At 47.6% G+C, this 19,812-nt stretch overlaps 1 protein-coding gene across 2 annotated transcripts; it reads left to right on the forward strand.

Moving 5' to 3' along the window:
* Positions 1–15,768: 15,768 nt before the first annotated feature.
* Positions 15,769–19,495, forward strand: LOC125542520. Of its 2 annotated transcripts, none has more exons than XM_048705588.1 (2): positions 15,769–17,119; positions 19,044–19,495. In XM_048705588.1, the coding sequence occupies exon 1, from the start codon at positions 15,871–15,873 to the stop codon at positions 16,762–16,764; it is 894 nt and encodes a 297-aa protein (XP_048561545.1). In that variant the 5' UTR covers positions 15,769–15,870; the 3' UTR covers positions 16,765–17,119; positions 19,044–19,495. The 2 variants fall into 2 exon arrangements, with proteins under 2 accessions (XP_048561545.1, XP_048561544.1); XM_048705587.1 differs by having other exon boundaries at positions 19,047–19,495.
* The last annotated feature ends 317 nt before the right edge of the window (positions 19,496–19,812 follow it).

Here is a 19,812-nt window from a genome sequence, read left to right on the forward strand (position 1 = left end):
GTATCCCTGTATTACCTATCTGAGGGAGTCCTGGATTAGGGGGTGTCCGGATGGCCAGACTATACCTTCAGCCGGACTCCTGGACTATGAAGATACAAGATTGAAGACTTCGTCCCGTGTCCGGAAGGGACTTTCCTTGGCGTGGAAGGAAAGCTTGGCGATACGGATATGTAGATCTCCTACCATTGTAACCGACTCTATGTAACCCTAACCCTATCCGGTGTCTATATAAACCGGAGGGTTTTAGTCCGTAGGACAACATACACAACAGCAATCATACCATAGGCTAGCTTCTAGGGTTTAGCCTCTCCATAGGCATGTTGCCCCTCGATCATCTTCGGCTTTACTTCAAAAGTCTTGAGCCACAGGCCAAAGTGAGGGGTAACCCGGAGGAAGGCCTCGCACACGACAATAAATGTCGTGATATGAAGAAAGGAGTCCGGAGCTAGATCATGGAAATCTAGCCCGTAATAATACATCAAACCCCTAGCGAAAGGATCCAGAGCAAGGCCTAGACCTCAGAGGAAGTGGGAGACGGACACAACATTCTCGTTGGGCTCGGGGGACGGGACGGCCTGCCCTCGGGCGGGCAGCCGATGCAAAACCTCAGCGGTCAGATATCTGGCCTCCCTCAACTTTTTGATGTCTTCTTCCGTGACAGAGGAAGGCATCCATTGGCCTTGAAGGCTAGATCCAGACATGATTGAGGGTTCGGAGCGCCTGACCTGAACCTTGGGTGATTGAACTTGAGCTGGGGGAAGGATTCGATTGAGCACGGGAGGGAAAAAGTAAAAACCTTGTCCCTTTATAAAGAGGGTGAATATCAAGTGTCCTCTCCGTGGCCGTTTGGACTTTCCTATAGTCTATGAGTCCTAGAAGCGGTTGGGTTACCCACGCCCGTATTGATGAGAATCCCGGAATAAGGGGACACGATCTCTGCTTCAACAAGACGTGCCAAGGAAACCGCCTCACATAAGACACTGAGATGGGACAGTAAAACGATTCGAATAAAAGCTTGGCCGTGGTGTTATGTCACACTACGGAATACGTCAGCAGATTAGATTTGTGTAAATATTATTCTCTCTATGGCAATATGTGGAAACTTATTTTGCAGAGACGGACACTATATTTGTGTTCAAAATCTTCTATGAAGTGCTTGGAGGAGGAACCCGCCTTGCAATGCCGAAGACAATCTGCGCGCCGGACTCGTCGTCATTGAAGCCTGGTTCAGGGGCTACTGAGGGAGTCCTGGATTAGGGGGTGTCCGGATGGCCGGACTATACCTTCAGCCGGACTCCTGGACTATGAAGATACAAGATTGAAGACTTCGTCCCGTGTCCAGAAGGGACTTTCCATGGCGTGGAAGGCAAGCTTGGCGATACGGGTATGTAGATCTCCTTCCATTGTAACCGACTCTATGTAACCCTAACCCTATCCGGTGTCTATATAAACCGGAGGGTTTTAGTCCGTAGGACATCATATTCATACACAACAATCATACCATAGGTTAGCTTCTAGGGTTTAGCCTCTCTGATCTCGTGGTAGATCTACTCTTGTACTACCCATATCATCAATATTAATCAAGCAGGACGTAGGGTTTTACCTCCATCGAGAGGGCCCGAACCTGGGTAAAACTTCGTGTCCCTTGCCTCCTGTTACCATCTGGCCTAGACGCACAGTTCGGGACCCCGTACCCGAGATCCGTCGGTTTTGACACCGACATTGGTGCTTTCATTGAGAGTTCCTCTGTGTCGTCGCCATTAGGCTCGAGGGCTCCTACGATCATCAATAGCGATGCAGTCCAGGGTGAGACCTTCCTCCCCGGATAGATCCTCGTCTTTGGCGGCTTCGCACTGCAGGCCAATTCACTTGGCCATCTGGAGCAGATCGAAAGCTACGCCCCTGGCCGCCAGGTTAGATTTGGAAGTTTAAACTACACGGCTGACATCCGCGGGGACTTGATCTTCGACGGATTCGAGCCACTGCCGAGCGCGCCGCACTATCACGACAAGCATGATCTAGCTCTGCCGCCGAACAGTGCCCTGGAGGCCGCACCCGCATCGGCTTCGACCCTTAATTCGGAGCCTACTGCGCCGATCGACGATGGGTGGTTGGACGCCGCCTGAGGGGCTGTGATCTCAACGGCGATCGAGCCGAACACCCGCCCCACACTCCGCGAGACTCGTGACTCCAGGGAGCCGGACTCCTCTCCGGACTCCGAACCCTCCGCGCCCCTGCCGATCGAATCCGATTGGGCGCCGATCATGGAGTTTACTGCCGCGGATATCTTTCAGCACTCGCCTTTCGGCAATATTCTGAAGACACTAAAGTCTCTCTCTCTATCAGGAGAGCCCTGGCCGAGCTACGGTCAGCAAGGTTGGGATACGGACGATGAAGAAATTCAAAGCCCACCCACCACCCACCTTAAAGCCACTGTCGACGATTTAACCGATATGCTCGACTTCGACTCCGAAGATATCGACGGTATGGACGCCGACACAGGAGACAATGAAGAAGCAGCGCCTATTGAGCCCTGGAAAGCCACCTCGTCATATGACGTATACATGGTGGACGCACCAAAAGATGACGACGAGGAGCGGAAGGATGCACCGAAGGCTTGTTCCCTCGAGAAGCAGTCAAAGCGGCGACGCAAGCGCCGCCCCAAATCCCGCCTCGACAGAAATAACGATCACACAGACCCAGCGCTGGAGCATGGCAAACCGCTACCGGACAGCGGCAATCCGGATAATCGAACCAAACAAACAAATTCTATCAAGGATAATAGTCCGGACGATATAACGCCGGACAGGCACCCGGAGTAGCAAAATGCCTGTAAAAGGCTTGTTGCCACCGCGAGGAGTCTCAAAAAGCATAAGCAAAGGCTCAGGGCTGCGCAAGACACACTCCAAATCAGATGGAGTAAAATACTCAACACAGCAGCGAGGGACGGCGATAATCGCTCCTCCAAGAGTTACCCAAAGCGGAAGCTGCTACCCGAATTCGATGAGGAGACCTCAGACCCTCCACAACCAAACATCAAAGCAGCCACCTGGCCAGATAGAGGACCCCTCTACCAACACAGGGCGGCATACAACGCCACTCACAATACAACACGCGACCCAGGTGAGGGCTCGCACCCAAAGGACGGCGCAACAAGATCCATCTATGGACCACGCAAGCGCGCCCCAGCATACAATGCAATACAACAAACATCCGAACAACGCGGCACACCCAGCTACACGGGTGCCGCACACCCCCTGTGTTTCACCGATGAGGTGCTGGACCATGAATTCCCAGAGGGATTCAAACCCGTAAACATAGAGGCATATGATGGAACAACAGACCCTGGGGTTTGGATTGAGGACTACATCCTCCATATCCATATGGCTTGAGTAGATGATCTCCACGCCATCAAGTACTTACCCCTCAAGCTCAAAGGGCCAGCTCATCACTGGCTTAAAGGCCTCCTCGAAAGCTCCATTGGAAGTTGGGAAGAGCTCGAAGACGCCTTTCGGGCAAATTTTCAAGGGACTTATGTCCGACCTCCGGATGCGGACGATTTGAGTCATATAACTCAACAGCCCGGAGAGTCAGCCCGAAAGCTTTGGAACAGGTTTCTTACTAAAAAGAACCAGATTGTCGACTATCCGGACGCTGAAGCCTTGGCAGCTTTAAGCATAGCGTCCGTGACGAATGGCTCGCCAGACACCTCGGCCAAAATAAGCCGAGAACGATGGCCGCATTAACAAACCTCATGACCCGTTTTTGCGCGGGTGAGGACAGCTGGCTAGCCAGATGCAGCACCAGCAACCCCAGTACATATGAAGTTAGAGATGGAAATGGGAAATCACGGCGCAACAGCAATAACAAACACCGGAATAAAGAAGACAGCACGAAGGGCACGATAGTAAACGCCGGATTCAAAAGCTCTTGGCCAGGTCAGCAAAAGCCGCCCTCTAAAGGCACCAGGGATGAACTGTCCAGCCTCAACAAAATTCTGGACCAAGTACGTCAGATACACACTACCCCTGGTAAACCTGCTAATCATACCCACAGAGATTGTTGGGTCTTCAAGCAGTCTGGCAAGATCAACGCCATACACAAGGGGGAGGATACACCAAGTGAAGACGAGGACGAGCCTCCCAAGCAAGACACTGGGGAACAAAAGAAATTTCCACCAGAAGTCAAAACAGTAAACATGTTACACGTGATCAAGGGAAACAATGCGGCACTCCCAAGGAAATATACCCAAGTGCCTGTCACCGCGAAGTCCTGCCACTGGTCGTCTCAACCGATCACTTTCGACCATCGCGATTACTCAGCAAGTATCCGACGTGCAGGATGGGCTCCCCTGGTATTAGACCCAGTAATTGGCGGATATCACTTCACACGAGTATTGATGGACGGTGGCAGCAATCTAAACCTAATATATCAGGATACAATCAGCGGGATGGGGTTAGACCCAACAAAAATTCGCCATAGCAATACTACCTTTAAAGGAGTCGCCATAGCAATACACCATTTAAAGGAGAACGCCAGGCCCAGGAGTCGCTGTACGGGCTCCCTACTACTACAAGTTATATATCGGCTCCCCGGATAACTCCGTCGCGAGCATAACTCCACATCGCTCCCGTTCCAAGGCTACAAGCACTGCGCGACGCGAACTTTCGCTCGCTTTAATGCAATACCACACTACGCCTCCCTCACACTCAAGATGCCGTCGCGGCACATTTCCAGTGAACGGAAATATCAAGCGATCTCTGCGCGCCGAAGAGAGTGAGGCTGCCTTGGCAGCCGCACACTAAAGGCGCCCGGACACGAAAGCATCCAATAGGTCGTCAAGACCTCAGATACAACTAATCAAGTCCGGCGCCGCTATTTATACGAATAAGTGGTCACACCCCTATTTGTCAATACAAGGGGCTCAACGCGCGCACAAGTGGCAATTTCTTATCATCTTGAATTATACATGGTTTCTTTAAAAACTATCTTTTTGCACGACAACTTTTTCACCTAACTCCTCTCTTTTACAGACGATCATCGTGCTACACCCGTCCAGGATACGGCACAACGGAGACACAGGCGCAGACGTGCAGCAGGGACCCGCTCCAAGGATTCTTTTTAGATTAAGACCCTGCGTAAACCTTTTTTACTGTCTCTTGTTGATACATATCCACCGTTGAGAAGGATGCTGACGTCTTGGCATGTGGCCACGCCAGAACAATGCACGTACCTGGACACAAGGGGCTTCTTACAAAGGCCATTATTTCAGGCCCGGTTTATACCACAAAGACCGAATACCTTAGGGAGTGTTCGGCGTCGCGAGTTTGGCCCTATATGCATCAGCTCCGAATCATTGTCTTTGGTCAAATGTTGGGTTTTCCCGGCTCCTGTGTTTTGGTGCCTTACGTTCCGCTTTACCGGCTAAGGTAGCACCAGGAGAACTACTGCGATTGTGCCCTGGTTCATCCGGACGAGCACCTCAGTAGAGAAAGCCGAAAACTGACTGTCATGATATAGCGTGAGACTGGTCAACCACTCGATGACCTGTGTGGAATGTTAGAATTCCTCCGCCTTAACGAAGGGCCGTTTTCCGGCCAGGCATGTACGCACCCCGGAATCGGGAGAGTGCGGAGCCACCAGGGGCTATCTAGTAGCCCCACTGTCAAACTCCTATGGCTAAGTGAAAGTGCTAAAGCATTATAGTCCGGTTGCCTCGCTCGCTCCGCTATCACCTCCTTAATAGGACCAAGACGTTGGGTTAAGTGTGAACGCGTGTTTTTGCGAGCACCTCCGCATTATATGCGTGGGGTTGAAGCCGACGGCTGCAATCTTTCAGGTTATACACATGTATACATAAACGGCCGCCCAGGAGGCATCATATTACTTTCAGGCAAAAGTATAAAAATAGCCTTATAAAATTTATAAAAGCATTTCGCTTACAATGAGATTACATATCACTCAAACATAATATTTTTGAGCACTGGGTCTCTATCAAACGAGCACCCTCAAGAACTTCTTCAAAGTAGTGCTCAGCAGCCATTCGACCTATCGAATCCCGCGCTGCAACAGTGGTAGCATCCATCTCCGCCCAGTATGCTTTAACACGGGCAAAGGCCATCCGTGAGCCCTCTATGCACGCCGACCTCTTCATCGCATTAATGCGCGGCACCACGTCAAGGAGCTGCTGCACCAAGCTGAAATAGCTGTTCGGTTTTGGCCTTTCCGGCCATAGCTGATCCACAACAGACCTCATGGCGAGTCCGGACAACCTATTCAGTTCGGCCCATTCGGCTAATTGGTCAGTCAATGAAAGCGGACGCTCGGGAGAATGGAATTGTGTCCAAAACAGCTGGTCCACTTCACGGTCCGTCTGACCCTGGAAGTACTTGGCCGCATCGGCAGCGCTCGCTCGCCAAATCCATATACACATCCTCCGAACTCCACAGCCGATCCAGAGAGGCATACCGTGGATCTCCGAACTTCCTCCGCAACATAAAGGATTTCCCAGCTACAATATCCCCGGCTTCCCGCAGCTCCTCCTTCTTCGCCCTCATAGCAGAGCGGATGTCTTTTCTCGTCGCAGCAGCCTTCTCAAGGTCCGATGCCTTCGCTAGGTTTTCCTTTTCAAGAACCCGGCAACGGTCGGCGGCGGCTTTTAATTCTATGGCCATCTTGGCCATCTTATCTCGGCTCTCGCCATGCGCGGCCTTCTCGGTTTTCAACTCTTCGGCCGCCTTCAAAGCAGCCGCATTACTAAACCTCGCTTGTTCCTTGGCTCGGGCAAGTTCTGCCCGCAAGGCTTCAACAGTGGCAGCTCCATCTGCAGTCACAACATATTAAAGATACTGGCATCATGCTGCTCTCCTATGTGGCGTTTACCAGATAATGACACTTACCCTGTGCCTCGTCAAGCCTTTTGTTAACAAGCTCGATGTCGGCGTCTGCCGCATCCAACTGCCGTTCTAAATGGGCAAACTCGCTAGTCCGGCTAGCCACCGGAGCTTCCATCACCTGCACATAAAGGCAGTATGGTTATGGACATGGAATGATCCTCTGTGTCGTCAGTTTCCGACGACAACCAGAGTCTCAGGGGCTACTATCTACACAGGGCACACCTAGCATGTGCAGGACTATCATACATTCTTTTACGTACCTCAAAGCCTGTCAGTAGACTCATAAAAGCTTCATGCAATCCGCTTTCGGCGACGATATTCTCTCCATCACCGTATTCATCAGCACATGGTGTTCATCTGAGATGGCCGCTCGCCCCACCAACTCCCTCAGAACATCCGATCGCACCAGACGGTGCCGGACTCTTGCTGTGCTCTCTTCGGAGCCGGCACTGGAGCTTCGGGGGTCCATGGGATATTGCTAGCCTCCAACCGAATCGAGAGGCCCGCGACGACACTTTCGGGGCACCTGCTCGGACGGAGGGAAGTTTGTCGGAAGAAGAAAAAAAAGGGGCCCCACCGGGGGGGGGCGCCCCCGTTCGTCGCTCGCTCATCATCGCTGGATGAGAAGAGCCCGCCAAGACCCAGATACTCATTAGAGAGGGCGAAGGCCGAACTATAAAGATATATGCGTTGGTTAGGTTCTCAGAAGATAAAAGTATGGCAGACAGTACGTTATAAAAAGGTATTCGGGCATCTGTACGACTCGCGGAGGATGACCCCGCGGACTAGGCGGGCACAAGCACCCCCTGAGGTCAGGACCTTGTGGGAAGGACTTCTTCTCCCGTTTGGAAGCTTCGGCTTCCGAATCCCCGGGCGCAGTCCTTTCCTCCTCCGGTCGTCTTCCTTCATGGAGACGCTCGCTCCCTCGGTTAGAATGGGCAGCGTTGGGGGCCCGCGTCCGCCATTATCCTCCCCGGTATCTTCCTTCAAGGGCTCCAGGCAGGGTGCGACCTGGAGCATCTTTTCTAGTACCAGATTTTCCAAACCCTCAGGGAGGGGGGCCAAACACCGAATCAACTTCGCCTTTGTTAGCTAGTCCTGGTCAAAAAGCAAACTCTTAGAGATAACTTCGTAACAAATGAGAGATAGTATGTTCGGCCGGAAGACTCCTTACATGTTCAACAGCGCGGTTACTGCTCAGGCCCACGTCCTCGGTGATTTCCGACACTCTACCTGAGGTCCGAAGAATGACTTGTACATCTCCTCGTGTGTCAGGCCGAGGAAATTTTGAATGACACGCGTCCTTCGGGATACTCCCACAAGCGAAGGGGCCGGCGTTTGCAAGGCTGGACTTGACGAACCAACATAACTTGTATTACCGCAACCAAACTAAAATCTCCATTGAAGAGATCTCGAATGCGGCTTTGCAGTATAGGCACGTCTTGGCTGGACCCCAGCTCAGACCTCTCTGATCCATGACATCAGTTGTGGTGGAGGGCCCGAGCGGAAAACAGGGGCGCGCCCACTTGGCACTTCTAGGAGCCGTGATGTAGAACCACTCCTGTTGCCACAATTTCAGACACCTCTGGATGGAACCTTTGGGCCATGGAGCTCCCGTCATCTTGCGTATTGAGGCACCTCCACACGCTGCATGTTGCCCCTCGATCATCTTCGGCTTTACTTCAAAGGTCTTGAGCACATAGGCCAAAGTGAGGGGTAACCCGGAGGAAGGCCTCGCACACGACAATAAATGTCGTGATATGAAGAAAGGAGTCCGGAGCTAGATCATGGAAATCTAGCCCGTAATAAAACATCAAACCCCTGACGAAAGGATCCAGAGCAAGGCCTAGACCTCGGAGGAAGTGGGAGACGAACACGACGTTCTCGTTGGGTTCGGGGGGGGACGGCCTGCCCTCGGGGGCAGCCGATGCAAAATCTCGGCGGTCAGATATCTGGCCTCCCTCAACTTTTTGATGTCTTCTTCCGTGACGGAGGAAGGCACCCATCGGCCTTGAAGGCTAGATCCGGACATGACTGAAGGTTCGGAGCACCTGACCTGAACTTTGGGCGTTTGAGCTTGAGGTGGGGGAAGGATTCGATTGAGCACGGGAGGGAAAAATAAAAGCCTTGTCCCTTTATAAAGAGGGTGAATATCAAGCGTCCTCTCCGTGTCCGTTTGGACTTGCCTATAATCTAGGAGTCCTAGAAGCGGTTGGGTTACCCACGCCCGTATTGATGAGAATCCCGGAATAAGGGGACACGATCTCTGCTTTAACAAGACGTGCCAAGGAAACCGCCTCGCAAACACGCTGGAGGTGAGTGAAACGACTCGAATAAAGCTTGGCCGTGGTGATGTCACACTACGGAATACGTCAGCAGATTAGATTTGTGTAAATATTATTCTCTCTATGGCAATATGTGGAAACTTATTTTGCAGAGCCGGACACTATCTTGTGTTCAAAATCTTCTATGAAGTACTTGGAGGAGGAACCCGCCTTGCAATGCCGAAGACAATCTGCGCCGGACTCGTCGTCATTGAAGCCTGGTTCAGGGGCTACTGAGGGAGTCCTGGATTAGGGGGTGTCCGGATGGCCGGACTATACCTTCGCCGGACTCCTGGACTATGAAGATACAAGATTGAAGACTTCGTCCCGTCCGGAAGGGACTTTCCTTGGCGTGGAAGGCAAGCTTGGCGATACGGATATTAGATCTCCCACCATTGTAACCGACTCTATGTAACCCTAACCCCTCCGGTGTCTATATAAACCGGAGGGTTTTAGTCCGTAGGAACAATCATCAACAATCATACCATAGGCTAGCTTCTAGGGTTTAGCCTCTCTGACTCTTGTGGTAGATCTACTCTTGTACTACCCATATCATCAATATTAATCAAGCAGGACGTAGGGTTTTACCTCCATCAAGAGGGCCCGAACCTGGGTAAAACTTCGTGTCCCTGCCTCCTGTTACCATCCGGCCTAGATGCACAGTTCGGACCCCCTACCCGAGAGATCCGCCGGTTTTGACACCGACAACCCCCCCCCCCCCATCCGCCGGTTTTGACACCGACAAAGTTACTAACACGAGTCAATGCAGCACATACTCTTGTTGGCAGTATTTTCGAATCGCAAGAGGAAGTAGGTGTTGTAATGGAATGTGATTATCATGGCTCTTAAGTCCAAAAATCTTCTTCTCGGCAACATGGATATAACGTCGTATATCAGCTGCAAAGCCTTGTGGAAACTTGACTCCCATCAGGACTTGGAGAAAATGTTTCATCTGCTCAGGTGTCAAAGTATATTGTGCTGGAGGTATATACAATTTACCCTCTTCTACTTCAACAGGATGAAGGTCCCCCATAATACCCAAAGCTTGGATGTCTAGGCGAGAATTTGCGTTATCCTTTGATTTTCCTTCAAGGCCCAGAAGTGTGTTAACTATGTTATCACATACATTTTTTTCTATATGCATAACATCAAAATTATGACGCAACATCAGATCTTTCCAATAGGGCAACTTAAACCACACAGATCTTCTTTTATAAAGGGGAGGCGATTCACCTTCTTTGCGTTTTCTCTTTGATGTTTTCCTAGCAGCTGGATCTTTTCCAAAGGATGTTTCAAGATTTGCTATCAAATCATCAATTTCCTCACCGGTAAGAGGTATAGGTGCAGTCCTATGCTCTGACTTGCCATCAAATAACTTTTCATCTGACCTAAACTTATGGTTGGATGATAAGAACCTACGATGTCCCATATAACAATATTTGTTGCCCTTCTTTAATTGTAGAGAACAAGTGAGTGAATGGCACTCAGGACAAGCTACCTCACCCTGGGTAGCACACCCATGAGTGTAGCCTAAACCTGGAAAGTCGTGTATGGTGCAAAGGATGGCAGCACGAAGATCAAATATTTCAGACTTAGAAGCATCAAATGTCTTTACACCATGGTAGTACATATCTACTAGATCGTCTACTAAAGGCTCAAGGTAGACGTCCATATCACCACCAGGTGCCTTAGGGCCAGGAATGAGCAAAGAAAGGATGAAATTAGGCCGCTTCATGCACATCCAAGGAGGAAGGTTGTATGGAATCAAAAAGACTGGCCAGATACTGTAGGTATTCCTTGTTGTCCTAAATGGATTAAAGCCATCTGTTGTCGCAGCCAACCTAAAATTGCGACTGTCATTACCAATTAGTGGATGTTTGGAATCAAAATCCTTCCAAAAAATAGCATCCGCTGGGCACCTAATCAGACCATCTTTGGTACGTTGTTCATCATGCCACCTCATGTCAGTTGCAGTTTTAGAGGACACAAAATACCTTTGAAGCCTTCTTTTAATAGGAAAATAGCGAAGAACCTTTTTAGGAACCCTATGTAACCTTTTCCCATCAGGACTCTTCTTTTCTGATTTCCACCTTGAAGTTTTACACTTTGGACACTGATTATCCTTATCAAATTCATTTCTGAATAGTACACAATCATTTTCACACGCATGAATATTTACATACCCAAGCCCAACAGATTTAACTATTTTCTTAGCTTCATTGAAATTTTTGGGAAGTACTGAACCTTTGGGGAATGCATCGCTAAGTAACTCAAGCACCATGTCAAAACTATTGTCACTCCATCGCCCAAGAAGTTTGTATTTAGAGTTCAAACATATCTTGCAAGGACACAAGATTTGTTTCCATTTGTTGAATTAATAAAAAAAACTCTATAAACTTGTCTACCCCCTGTACATACTCATTTGTGTGCCTACATGTAATTTTTTTTAGATATCAGAACAGTTCATGACATAATTATACCGCTTATGAGTTGGAAAAAAAGCTAATTTGATGTACCTAGGCTGAGACAACCACGTTTTGTCCATGATGCACCCTTAATATCAAATTTTCCAACTAATCTGTATTTGGCCAGTGCGGCAGTGTTAGCTTTGCATCCGTGAAGCTACAATCATTATGCAAGCAACAATAGAAATATCAAACTATCATTATTCAAGCAACAGAAACAACTGCATATGGTTCAAGTTCAGTAATACACAAGCAGACAACAGTATATAGAAGGAAATCACAGGAGGAGCTGATGCTTACCTCACGGAACAGAGTATGGATGGGGATGAGTCTTGTGCAGAAATCGGCAGCAACGATGGCTCGCTTTGGGAGGGGCGCAGCTCGCAAGTCGAAGACTGACGGCGCCCAGGACGTTCTGAGGCGGCTGGAAGTCGGGGGTGAGCATCGGCTGGATGTGGGGACGCGAGGACGACGGATTCGATGTAGGGGTGGAGCTCGGGGGAGGCCGGGCGTCGGGCTGGAGCTCGACGGCTGCTGGGCGTCGGGGTGGTGCTCGACGGCGGCTGGGCGTCGGGGTGGTACTCGACGGCGGCTGGGCGTCAGGGTGGCGCTCGACAGCGGCTGGGAGATGGGGTGGGGCTCGAGGCGACTGGGCGACGGGGTGGAGCTAGACGGCGGCTGGGCGACGGGGTGGAGCTCGACGGCGGCTGGGCGACGGGGTGGAGTGCGAGGACGCGAGGACGGCGGCTGGGGCGTCGGGGTGGAGCGCGAGAATGGCGATGATGGTGGATCGAGCGTGAGGGTGGCGGCGGCAGGCACGGGTAGGGTTATGGAATTGTGTTTTTTTTGCTTGAGGTAGGAACTGGCTAGATTTGGGGATATTTTGCACGGGCACGCCGAAAATTTCGCCTCCTCGCGCCTAAATCGCGTGCCAAGTTTGCAACCTCCGGTCGATTGACACGTGTCAACCTACGCCGACACTTAATCCGTGCCCATACACCCTACATACGCCGACACATCTGACGTCGCTAAGTGCGTATCTACGCCAACTGATAAACTGTCAATCGCCACACATGTGCCGACACATGACGTGTTGTTAACAAAACGCCGACTGATACGTGGTGGCTTTGTGGTTGCTGACACTTACTGTGTCCACATTGATTTATCTTCGCCGACACATGATGTGAAGACATAACTTAAAAGATATGCCAACAGTTATTTTGTGGACATTAGTAGACCTTTGCCCACAGAATTGTGTCACCTAAACTCCACCGTGGTGTAGTGTTCCTGACCAGGTACTACAAAACCATCTGGCTGATCCATGTGAATTTCCTCCTTCAACTCTCCATTGAGGAAAGATATCTTAACGTTCATTTGATGAACGAGAAGACCATGTGAGGCAGCCAGTGATAGTAGCACCCGAATTGTGGTCAATCTAGCAACGGATGAGTAAGTATCAAAGAAGTCTTCACCTTCTTTCTGGGTATAACCCTTGGCCACAAGCCGTGCCTTGTACTTTTCAATCGTACCATCAGGTCTAAGCTTCTTCTTAAACACCCACTTACATCCTACAGGTTTGCACCCATAAGGACGGTGAGATCTCCCAGGTACCATTAGCTCAGATGGAATCCATCTCGCTACGTACAGCTTCCTTCCAGTAGTCAGCATCAGGAGATGCATAGGCTTCTGAAATAGTCCTGGGTGTGTCATCCATGAGGTACACAATGAAATCATCAACAAAGGACTTTGCAGTCCTCTGTCTCTTACTCCTCACAGGAGTTTCATTGTCACCCTCAACTGGATTCTCAACGTGTTCCATCGCAATGGTGGGTTCAGGAATTACAGTGAATTCCTCACTAGATGGAGTAGGTATCTCCTGATTTGATGAACTCGACATATCCTTCATAGGAAATATCTCCTCAAAGAAAGTTGTATCATTCGACTCCATAATCGTACCAACATGCATGTCGGATACCTCAGATTTTATTATCAATAATCTATAGCCGATGCTATGAAAAGCATAGCCTATAAGAACACAATCCACGGTTTTTGGTCCAAGCTTGTGCTTCTTGGGATTGGTATATTGACTTTCGCCAAACAACCCCAAGTACGTAGGTAAGAGAGTTTCATCATTTTTCTTTCCCATTCCTCAACTGGAGTCATGGTCTTATGCTTTGTGGCAACTCGGTTTAGGACATGACACGCAGTCATTAGCGCCTCCCCCCACCATTCCTTGGATAGACCCGAAGTTTTCTAAGAAAGAATGAAGTATTGGCATTGGTATTACCCTTTCAGAAGAAACAAAATGAAAGGTAAATAAAACAAAAGCAAAATAATGTAGTTTTCTAAGCAATAATAAATTAGTGGCATTGGTACTACCTCTTTCAGTAAAAAAATAAAAAATAAAATAAAATAATCAAGTTTTTAAAGAAAGGGTGAACTAGTTGCATTGATATTACCATGAAATAGGAAATAAAATGAAAATAAAACTAAATCAAAATGAAAAAAACTACACACAATTTACACAAGAATTGTGCTTCGTCATAATATGTAGGTATAAGCATATAATAGTGGATTGTTTTACAAAAAAATGAAGTTTGCTAGAGAAAGAATTAATTAGTGTCATTGGTATTCGATCCATGGCATCTCAACTTGTCCATATGAAAATAATGAATTTTTCTAATAAACAAATCAGTTACTGGCAATGGAACTATCATTTAAGAAAAAAACTAACAAAATTTACACAAAATTTACCTGAAAAATGTACTTTTTACAATATGAAAGAATAAGAGGACATTGTAGAATTTTCACAGAAAGATAGTTTCCTAAGAAGGAATGAATTACTGACATTGGTATTCTCCTTCAAGAGCAAAAGGAAATAAATTAAAACAAAATCAAAGTAATGAAGTTTTCTAAGGAAGATTGAATTAGTTGCATCAGTATTACCATTTAAGAAGACAGAAAAGCAAAAGTACAAATAATGATCAAGTTTACACACAGTTTGCACAAAAATTATGCATTTTTATAACATGCAAAAATAAGCATATGATAGTCAAAATGGAATAATAAAATGAAATAAAACTTAAAAAAATCAAAATATTAAATTTCTCAAAGAAAGAAATAATTAGTGTCATTCGTTTACCCTTATAAAAAAATAAATTAAAAAATAATAAAAACAAACAATGTCAAAATTTGTGAACAATTAATATAGATATTGCACATTTTTATAATATGCAAGAATAATAATATAATAGTAGATTTTTCACAAAAAGGGAAGTTTCCTAAAAGATATGAATTTGTAACATTGGTGTTATCATTAAATAAGAAATAAAATAAAATAATATAAAAATAGTTAAAATATCAAAGTTTCCAAGAAAGAGTGCATTAGTGGCATTGGTATTACTCTTTAAGGAAAACCTAAATAAATGAAAACTAAAGTGAAAACAATAAGGTTTTCTAAGGAAGAATGAATTAGTGGCATTGATATTACCCTTTAAGAAGAAACAATTAAAATAAAAGACTAAATAATGAGGTTTTGTAAGAAAAATCAATTAGTGACATTGGTATTACCTTTTAAGAAACAATAACTTAAAAAATCAAACTATGACATAATATACAAAAAATTTGTGGTTTTATATTATGCAAAAATAAGTATATGATTGTGCATTTTTCCAAAAAGTAATTTCCTAAGAAAGAATAAAGTTTTGGCAGGTATTACCCTTAAAATGAAATAAAATAGAATAATAGCCAAATAAAAGTAAACACAATTAATTTTATATGGAAAATTGAATTAGTGACATTGACAATACCCTTTAATAAGAAAGAAAATGAAATAATAGCTAATTTTTACAAAATAATAAATTTTTATAAGAAACAATGAATTAGTACCAATGGTATTTCACATTAATAATAAATATAATGAAAAAAAAATAAAAAAAATTATACACAACTTTACACTAAAATTGCACTAGACTTTTGTTGTATGCACAACAATCATGTAATAGTGTAATTTTATATGGATTCTCACTAACAATTATCTTTGGAGTCGGACACGGATCGGATGTGAATCCCCGGTCACAAAAGTGCTCTCCCTCCGTCCAAGCCCCACAGAGAAACGGAGCAAACTCCCAGCGCTCTCTTCCCGTCCCGCACCAAATTTCCGCCGCCGCCGCCGTCTCCAGATCCATGGCGCCCCCCGCCGTTCCCGTCCGGCCCTCCGCCCTGGCGGGCTCGCCGCGCTCCGGCCACCCCGACTGGGTCTTACTCAGCAAGACGGGACGCATCTCCGACGACCGGCACGAGACCACCGCCGGGTGCCGCACGGCGGAGGGCCAGGCCGTCGAGGTGTCCTTCTGCCTCGCCGACCCGCCGGCCGTCTCCCACTTCTCCGTCCACTGCCCCGGCCTCGAGGGCGACGACTACTCCGACACCCCGCCCTTGCTCATCTGCGCCGAGGGGGCCTTCGTGCTCTTCTCCGTCACCCTCAACGTCCCCGAGTGGGGCTCCGTCCACCACTTCGTCTACTCCGCCCGCGGCCCGTCCGGCAACCGCCCGTCGCTGCACCTGCTCCCGGAGCCGGACCCTGAGGTGCCAGCCTTCCAGTCCCAGCAGTTCGGCATCCTGCCCTGCGGCGGCGGCCACTTCGCCGTGGCTTTCCTCGATCGCAACTGGATTGACCATCGTGACTGCTGGGACTATCGCGCCTACGTCTTCTCCACCACGCGGGCATGGAGCAGAACCAAGCCGTCCATGCCGCGCTTGTCCGAGTCTGACAAAGAGTTGCTCGATAGGCATTACAGCTGCAAGCAGATCACTGTCGGAGAAAGCTCGCTGGGCTGGGTTGATCTCTTGTGTGGCATTGTCCTCCTCTGCAACCTCTTCGACAAGCGTCCCGTCATCAAGTACATCCCGTTGCCCGCGTCCAGGGTTCCCCTCGCTGACGAGGACGGTGTCACGGACATCGCCGCGGAACATCTATGCGATGTCTCATCCTGCGGCGATCTCATCAAGTTTGTCCAGATAGATTTCGATGAACCTGACTACGGAAGCAGTGGCATCGCTTGGAAAGCCACCACATGAAACAGGAAGCTCTCTTGGGATGATTGGCGCAACCGCCGCACGGTTGATGTTGCTGAAATCTCGGTCGACACGAGTTATTCTGCTTTGTTGCCTGAGCTGCTGGATGATGAGAACAAACAACTGGAGCTGAAGAATCTTATTTTCATTAACCCCACCCTGAGCATCCAAGATGACCATCTTCTCTACATAAGGGCCATGGTAAAGGCTCAAGATGACACGACATGGATTGTCGCACTTGACATGAAACATGCCTCTCTCAGTGCGCTAGTCCCAGTGTCCACCCAACCCTTCTGTGCTGTTACCATGTACTCTCCATGCGCCTTCCCCAAGTACTACCTCGACAACATGCCAGCAGGTCTGTTAATTATTCTGCCCTTTTTTTTCTATTCTCATGCTCAAAATGTGGTTTACCAACAATATAGTATGATGTTTTTTTTTTGGAATCTTGGTTAGCTGTTGGTTATGTGTGCTTGCATAGGAGAATGTACATCTGTATATTGACACTGTTGACATTAGATTGTGTAGCCGCTCCTCGAACTTGAAAATCAACTAGAGTGCCCATTGCCCAATCCAGTATACATGTTCATGTGTTGGAAACTAGCAAAAGGCATCAGCTGATGCTAAAAACAGTTGCAACCCTTATGAGCCCTTCTATAAAGACCTCATCCACGCAGGTAGACAACTTGTGCATTCGCCAACGAGTTTCTGTTTCATGTTGTTATTTAGGTGCAGGACTGCAGGTATGCAAGGTGATACAGCTAGTGATCATGAGGGCATTTCATGTTTTTTGTGGGATGATTGCATACATAGTTAACTTCTTTTGACGGCGTAGTGCTCAATAACTGCTAGTGCTTGCTGAGGCGGTATTGGGTCGACTCATTTCGTTTATCTAACGAAACAGAACAGAGGCAAGGAACTGTAAATGCTAATTCAACTCCATTCCTAGAACCAAATTACAGTATCAACAGATAGGCGAGTTTCTTATCAAGTGGCTTTTAATTTGCACCACAAATTACCATAACCCAACCGGCTCTGGTAGTACAAAATGACTCAGCCATCACGAAAGTTCCACTGCAGTGACATCTGAACCTTGTCTAACTGCAGCTAGCTAGATCCAATCTCCTTCCATCACCATGATGTCTCCTGGCATGCCTGGTGGACATGCCTCTGCCCCGAGACACCATTTTTACCACTGTGGGGTGGCCTTAGTTGTTGTTGGGTCGAACCACGGCATGGCTCACGCTGCAGCTCTTCTTTTTTGTGGTATAGCGATGAAATGAAATTGTAAGAAGAAAGAGCAACTTTTACTCTATCCCAAAACACAATTGGTTCATGATCTGTGTATTACGATCCTATGGTGGCGTGGGAACTCTAGTCGAGGCCTTTCCCCATAGAAAACCTTTCCCTTGAGAGCAGTGGCGGAGCTACAAAAGAAAAGTTGGGCGGGCCAGAGAATACTAAGCTACCAAAGTATACCAAACAGGGCTACCAAATTGGCAGTAAACAACAATTTAGTGCACTGTTAGACAGTAAACAAGAACAGTACTTTTGTTGTGAACTTGTAAACTGTAAAAGTGGCATCTGTTGTGAACTTGTAAAGTGTAAAGAACAGATCTTCAGTGGATTATTTATGCTTATTGGGGTCGAGTTTAGGGGATTTAGGGGATGATTTAACGAACAATGACCTAAGTTGAATTTAGGGGAATAAAATTGAGAATCATTTAAATCGATTTACGTATGCTGCTTGCAGGGATTCCGATCAGTAGTGATTCTGATGAATTCAGAGAAGAAGCTAGCTTTTTTTTTAGAATCATTCTGATGGATTGAGAGAAGAAGCTAGCTAGTTGGGTGCCTGGGTCGCAGGGTCGCCGCCTACCACTGCATGGTCGCGTGGGTCCCCTGAATAGATGTATGCCGGTTGGCCGTCCGTCCGTGGGACACTGTGTGTGCGGTGCTCCGGTGGCCGGCGGCCCGCGGCCGGCGTCGCGGCAGCCGGTGGCTGATGTGCTTTCTAGTTCTACTGTGCTATGAGACGGCGGTCGAAGTTGAACCCTGAGCCTGCATCGCTGTGAGTCTTACGCGTACGAGTCTGCTGCTTGCCTTCTCTGTATGGTGTTCGTCAGCGCTGTGTGCTGCAGTAGTATAAAATTTATTTTTTGCTCCGGACCTGGGCGGGCCATGGCCCAATTGGCCTTGCCGAAGCTCCGCCAGTGCTTGAGAGGTTTTATGCCTTTCATTTCCCATCTTCTGCATCTAACAGTTGTCTTGTTTAAATTTAGCAGAGGCAGACGTGGTCAAACCAGTGGTCAGGCAACTATACAGTACAAATAAAAGATCTCACAGGAGGCAAAAAGGGATACTCAACCCAAATACTACCTCTCAAGGGAATCCGGTGGCACGGGGTGAGCGAGCTAGAGGCCAAGAGCGAGCGTCGGTTCTGGACCTCCTGTTTCTGCATCGCCGGAACATTTACTTCTTTTTCTTCATAGTATTACCGATCATGGCAAAAGTGTTCTCTTATATCTATACTCGATGTAATAGAGTCAATGCCTGAACCCCTTTCCTAGTTTAAGTGCAAAAATTGATGTTGCTTCTGCTCTGACTATGTAAAAACAAAAGCATATCAGTTTATTAATTAGGGCCTGCCTCTCCTGTAAGCTGTGGTTATGTATATATATGTAAGGATAATGGTTGCAGTGGCAAGTTAGAAGGTCTCTTTTTTAATTATGAATCAGGTTTGCAGATAACATTGACAACATTCATAGCATTATTTGTCTGTTTAAATATATTTATACCACGATCCACTTGGCATCTCCGCCATCGACCATGTACAAGTTCAGGTTCTGCCGCTACTCCTGCCCTTAGTACTATGTGCTACCTGGTTCTGCTGGTGATGGTGCGATGTATGGATGATTTGCGATGCTAAGTGGCTGAACAGATTGGATTGACTATTGATTATTACAGTGTCAGTTTAGGAGGGAATAAATCGAATGATGGGCTGTCACATTCTGTTGTTCGTGTTTGCAGAGAGCTTCTTATGGTCCCAAC

The sequence above is a fragment of the Triticum urartu genome, chromosome 3 (assembly GCF_003073215.2).
Source record: "Triticum urartu cultivar G1812 chromosome 3, Tu2.1, whole genome shotgun sequence".
Taxonomy (NCBI): Eukaryota; Viridiplantae; Streptophyta; class Magnoliopsida; order Poales; family Poaceae; genus Triticum; species Triticum urartu.